Source organism: Pogona vitticeps, chromosome 3 (genome assembly GCF_051106095.1).
Source record: "Pogona vitticeps strain Pit_001003342236 chromosome 3, PviZW2.1, whole genome shotgun sequence".
NCBI classification, from domain to species: Eukaryota; Metazoa; Chordata; class Lepidosauria; order Squamata; family Agamidae; genus Pogona; species Pogona vitticeps.
Genome location: NC_135785.1, coordinates 7,546,281 through 7,552,280, shown reverse-complemented (window position 1 = coordinate 7,552,280; position 6,000 = coordinate 7,546,281). Strand labels below are relative to the sequence as shown.

General features: G+C 48.0%; 1 protein-coding gene across 2 annotated transcripts in view; it reads left to right on the top strand.

The window, feature by feature from the left end:
• The first annotated feature begins 413 nt into the window (after positions 1–413).
• CLCN2 (chloride voltage-gated channel 2) overlaps positions 414–6,000 on the top strand; it is a 101,926-nt gene continuing 96,339 nt past the window's right edge. For both annotated transcript variants that reach the window (XM_072996271.2, XM_072996270.2), the window contains exon 1: positions 414–704. In XM_072996271.2, coding sequence (XP_072852372.2) covers positions 651–704 — 54 coding nt within the window. In that variant the 5' untranslated portion in view covers positions 414–650. The remainder of the gene's footprint in view (positions 705–6,000) is intronic.

Sequence of the window (6,000 nt, the reverse complement as noted above, 5' to 3'; positions counted from 1 at the left end):
GCAGAAGGGGTGGAACTTAGGGCAAACCAGATGCATAGGGTCTCCTCCTCCCTTCTTTGTCCTAATTCGCAAGATTTGTCTCTTTTTTTTTCCACTAGGAGGATCCCGTACCTTTTGGGCTAAAAAAATATATACCTCAAAATCAAGTTTTGGGGTTTCTTAGCCCTCTGGAGGGGGCGGCCACACGGCTTTCCCCCCCCCCCCCTTGCTTCGCCATGAAACCCAGGAAGAAGAAAAGAATGTGTGGGTGGGGGTGGGTAAGAGTCGGTCCTCTTCCCCCCCCCCAAAAGTAACTTTTCCAGCATCTGGGCGCCGGTGGGCTTACTCGCGAGGAGCCCCTCTGGGGCACCCGGAGCCCGACCCATTCCGGATCGTCCTCACCCCGGGCAGCTCGGCCGCCTTCCCCACCTCCAGAGGCGGAGCGACCGTGCGGGGACCTCCCCGCCGGCCCGCCCGTCCCTTTCCGCCCCGTGCAGGAGGCGTGGGAAGAGAGAAGCCCGGACGGGAGGCGGAGGCGGAGGAGGTGCGGAGCTGAGGCCGGGCGCAGCGCCGCCGCCGAGGGCAGAAGAGGCGAGCCTCCCGCCGCCGCCGCCGCCGCCGGTGCCTGCGCGTCCCGCGGCCGGGAGGGCGAGCCCGGAGAAGCGGCCGGGATGGCGGCGGACGGCGGCCTGGAGCAGCGGGCGCTGCAGTACGAGCAGACGCTGGTGAGTCGGAAGGCGCCCGGGAAGCAAGCCGGCCGGGGGGGGGGGGAACACACTCAGCCCCGTCGCTAGGACCTCCGCGGGGCTTGGGCGGGAGAAAGAGGTCCTCTGCCCATGTGCGGAGTGTGCCTCTCCGAAACCAAGGAGGGGGGGACGGTGGCGGAGGCTGCGGCACCGCCGGATCGAACCCCGGGTTTCCCGATGGGGTTGGCTGGGCGGGAGGAAGGAAAGCAAACAGAGGCGAATTAGAGCCGGAATCGGCAGGGCTTTGAGCCGGATCCTCTGGGCACGTGAAGAGTGCCCTGCTTGGGGAGAGGAAAAAAAAAACACACACACACACAGAAGTGATCAGAAAGATGCGCTGCTGGGCATGGCCGAGCGAGCGGTCGGGGCGCTCCGTCCGTAGCAAGAGCAACCCAGGCTAGGCTAGTGCGGCAACTTCCAGGGCTAAGAAGTGCGAAGTTATATACTTTTCCCTTGCACTTGATGAAAGCGGGGGAGGGGGGAATCCAAAGGGGAACCGCGAAGGATCTGGTAGCAGCTCCAAGCGGAGCGGGTTGAGTTCGCCCCGGCTTAGCAACGCTGCCACCCGCACCAGCTTCTGCTGCACAAAACTTGCACGAAGTTCTTCTAAAGTGCCTCCAAGCCACTGGGTTGTTTTTTTTTTTTTTAGTTGTCAGAAGCTGACCTGGCTGTTTTCTTCCTCTCCTCCACCCCCCCCCCCCACCGGGCCAAGGGCATAGAAGCTTCTGCCAAATCAAACTTGGAATCTTTGAGGGCCCCACAGCAGGGTTTGTTGAAGTTTCTCCCCCCGTGGAACACATTTGCCAAATGCCACAAGGCTGTTTTGGACGGTCGCTCTGTGATGTTGCCGCTCCTCTGGAATACAGAGGTTCTCCTCCCAAGCCCTTCGGGGTCATATGGATTTATGGGACCTATCGGCTGAAATCCTGCTGCTTCTGGTAGGACGTCACCACTAGAGTAGGTCCATTAAGTCAGTGGGGATTTGGTGAGCCAGCTCCTCCCCTAAGTTCCATTGATTCAGAGGGTATACCTTAGTTGTGTGACTTACTACGCTAAGTAACAAGATCTAAGCCACAGTTTCTGGGCGGCTTAGTTTGTGAGCTTATTTTTCTTGGCCAAGTGAGTCCATTCCTCTGTTTTCCTTGCTTTAGTTTACCCAGATGAGATATCTCAAGTTTGCGGTTGTTATCTTTGTGACATTTTGCTGATTTGCGCCGTATTCTGCCTTGTAAGGATGAAGGATAGCTTTAAAAAGTTGCACCAGATGAAACACGTAGAATTACCGCGGAGAAGCATAGTGTAGCCATGCTAGGAAAGCATCCCGTTTTTCTGCTAGCTAAACTGTGAGATCTTCTTGGGAGAGGACACAACAGGATCGCTTGAGGCAACTGAGCGGCAATCCATCACCTGAATTGGAAACCTGTCCTCTGAGCAGCCGCGAGAAGGACATCAGTTACGTTCTGAGTTGCATTTTTCCTGTTTATGAGTGAGGATAGTGCCGTGGTTAGAAATACAAGCATGCCCGTTGTGGCCTCTTGTTACGCTTTGGTGCCATGATGGTTAACATCCCCTGAGTGTAGGTCTTAACTCAGAGAACTTAGAAAGGCTGGGTGAATCCATGAGGAACCTGTTTTGGAACATGTTGTGATGGAGAAGACCCAGTGAAAGAGATCTGTCAAGGATAAGTGCAGATGTATATGCTGGAAATCTTGTAACCGGGGATTCTGGGTAGGAGTATATGTGAAGAGGATCTTGGGCAGCTTAGCGAACCACAAGCCAGTTGTGTAACATGGCAGCAAAAAAGGCCAATACAATGCTGGTCTGCATCAATAGAAGTATAGTATCCAGATCAAGAAGAGTAATTGTTATGTGCTCTCAGGCTTCTGATTTACGGCAGCCCTAATAGGTGTGTGTGATATGGTTCAAGAGTGGTTTTTCTCATTGCCACACATCCCAGGGGGTTTCTGTGGATGAGCAGGGATCTGAACCGTGTTCTCACGGGTCTCAGTTCTAGTTTGACGACATTAATTTGTTCCAGCGAAATCGCTGTAGAGCGAAATCATCGTCAAATAAAATTAAAAATCCCATTGAAACGCATTAAAAACTGGTTAATGCGTTCCAATGGGTGAAATACCTAATCGTCCAGCGAAGATCCTCCATAGGGTGGCCATCTTCCGGTGCCTGTAGAGCGAAAAATCAGTCCTAAAAACAGCGGAGGGCCATTTTGCACAGCAGTGGCCATTTTGAAACCTGACGATCAGCTGTTGGACAATCGTAGTAAAGCCAAAAATCGGTTCCCGAAACAGGGAACCAATCATCGCTAAGCGAAAAAGGCCCATTCAAACATCGTTTTGCTATTGCAAAAGTGATCGCAAAAACATAATCATGAAGCGGAGTCGTCATTATACGGGATAATCGTTAAGCGGGGCAGCACTGTATTGACAAACTGGAATATGTTTATCTAAAGACGAACAGCCAAGAGGGTCAATGTTGTGGAAATGAAGCCCTGCAGAGAATGATTGAGGGAACAGTGTCTGCTTATCCTGGAGAAGAGAAGACTGAGAGGCAATACAATGGCTTTCTTCAAATATTTGAAGGCCTTTTTTGTGGTGGATGGAAAAGCTTGCTCTTTGCTGCTCCAGAGGGCAGGACCCGAAGTCATGGGTTCAAATGGCCAGTTAGGAAAATAAAGAACTGCTCAATAGTGAGTGTGTTATGTTGGGAGGTGGTCAGCTCTCCTTCATTGGAGATCCATGAGCAGAGGTTGATGGACAGCCCTTGGTGATCCTTTGAGCTGTGGCTTTCCTGCTTTAAGGGAGTGTTGAACACCCTTGGGGTCCCTCCCAGGTCTATGACTCTATGGCCAAAATCCTGCTGCATAAATCGTGCCCGTTGAAGGTAATGGCGTTACTGGCACCAGTAGATCGCTGGTGGTTTAAGAGTTCCTGCTTCAGTTCTGGGACTTACCGAACTTGCCCACGGTGTGACAAGTTGCACACATATCATGTGGGCCCCAAATTGAAGGAGGAACTCTAATTACTGGCAGTTTACCCCTCCCAGTGATTTCAGCAGTCTTCGTAATAATGACCTGTTGTGAAGTTTGATTCCAGAGTCTCCTAGGTGTAGAGTATTCAAAAGTGGTTTACAGTATTAATGCCGGGGATGGCGTGGGACAAGTTGACTCTTCTTCCAGGAAGCTCAGCGGGGATTCGAACTCCCAGCCTGACTGACTCCTCAGTCAGATACCTATAGTGGTGCCCCGCATAGCGACGTTAATCCGTTCCGTATTAATTGTCGCTATGCAAAAACATCGCTAAACGGATCAAAAAACCCCATAGGAACGCATTAAACTTAGTTTAATGCATTCCTGTGGGGCCCAAACTCACCGTTCAGTGAAGTTCCTCCATAGCGCCGCTATTTTTGCGCCCTCGGTAAGCGAGGGCAGGGCGTGAAAACACTTGCGGTGGCCATTTTGGGCACTCGGCGGCCATTTTGGAACCGCCAATCAGCTGTTGTAAAAACATTGCAATGCGAAGATTGGTAAGCAAAACACTTACCGATCATCGCAATGCGAGTTTTTGCCTATCTAAACGTCGCAATGCGATCGCTTTTGCAATCGTAAAAGTGACACCGCTATGCGGATTCGTCGTTAAACGGTGCGCTCGTTAAGCGAGGCACCACTGTAATTCATTGCCAGCTCATCATGGTATGGTTATCATTTTTGCCAGTCAATCTCCTCCCGGGGGGTGGTGGTCCTGGCCACAAACTGGAAACAACTGTAGAGGGCCACAAACTGGAAACAGTTCTTCACATACCTTTTTATGAGGTTCATTATGCTACGTATGCAATCCTGATTTGGCTTACATTTTTTTCATCGTGTGTTTCTGGTCGTTGCAAAAAAAAAGAGATTGAAATGTATGCTACAGACTTTTGGTCTTAAGGGTACTGTATATGATTGCGCAGGTTCAAAAACAGGTTACAAAAAGAAAAAAAATCTAAATCTTAATTTGTTTGTTTCTTACATAGGTGTTCCATGAATCACCCTGTCTACCAAGGCTTCCCGATTAAGATACATCCAGATTTATAAGAAACAAACACATATAGATTTATGTTTTTGCTGTTTGCAACCTGTTTTGCATGAAATGTTTCTTGCAGTTCTTCCTGTATAAAGCAGAATTTTTAATCAGTTCTTTTTTTAAAAAAAGAAAAATTCTATACCTCTTTCATATGCAAAATCTCAAAGGTGGTTTATGATAAAAACAAATGCAATAAAGCACCAGTGCACAAGAATAAAATGATAAAACAATAAAAATGGTTAAAAATTGTTAAAAACAGTTAATTAAAAACCAGAATAACTGAGGGCAATAAGAATTGGGAAAAGAATCCAGGAAATGTCTGGGTTAACAGATTGGCCTTGAGTTGGAAGCCAAAATGTTCAGCAGCAAGAAACTTCACAATCTTGTCGAGGAAGCCATATTATATGTTGAGTGGCACAACAGTGAAGACCACAGAGAAGGATTTGCAGCTAAGGTTAGAAGGAATAAAGAAATCTAAGAGAATGACGAGCAATGCCATAATCCCTGCTATTTAAAAATCTTAGAATGTTGACCCTGTAAATTCTTGGGCCACTACACCGCTGATCTGAAATGAAGTTGGTAGTTGTAAGGGTGACCCTATTTTTTCAGTCTGAGCGCTCTTCCCTCAAGATGTCTGACCAGATGATTATGTTGATGTCTTTGAGTTGACACACAAAGAGGTTTTCACTTTTTGTATGCATTTAAATATCTTCTGTATGCATTTGAATATATTCTGTTCTCAAGCTATGTCACACAACAGTGCCCATCATTTCCAGCCAGCAAGAGAGTAAGTAAACTCTAGCAGGGTCGCAGGGGGGTCCTATATCTCAGTAGATATGCAGTGAAAGTGGAGGAATTATAATAACAATCAACTTCTTTAAAAGTAATTTGAATTCTCACTTAACTATCTGTTGTAATTATTCTGGAGCATTTAAGGACCACAAAAAACTCTGGGGATGAAAAACTAAACATTAAAGGAAAGATTGTTAATGAGGTCAAGCAGAGGAGTTTTCTGGGGTTTAGGGACCAGAAACATTTACTTTACCTGTGGAAACTCACCTGTTCAGTATGAACTTGAAAGGAGAATGATCTACATTTAGTGCATTACTTATAAAGGGCCGTAACTAATAAAAGCGATGCACCCTTCAAGCGTGTGGAAAAGAACTCAATCCCATTTTTCTCATTTCCTTTTGCAAAAA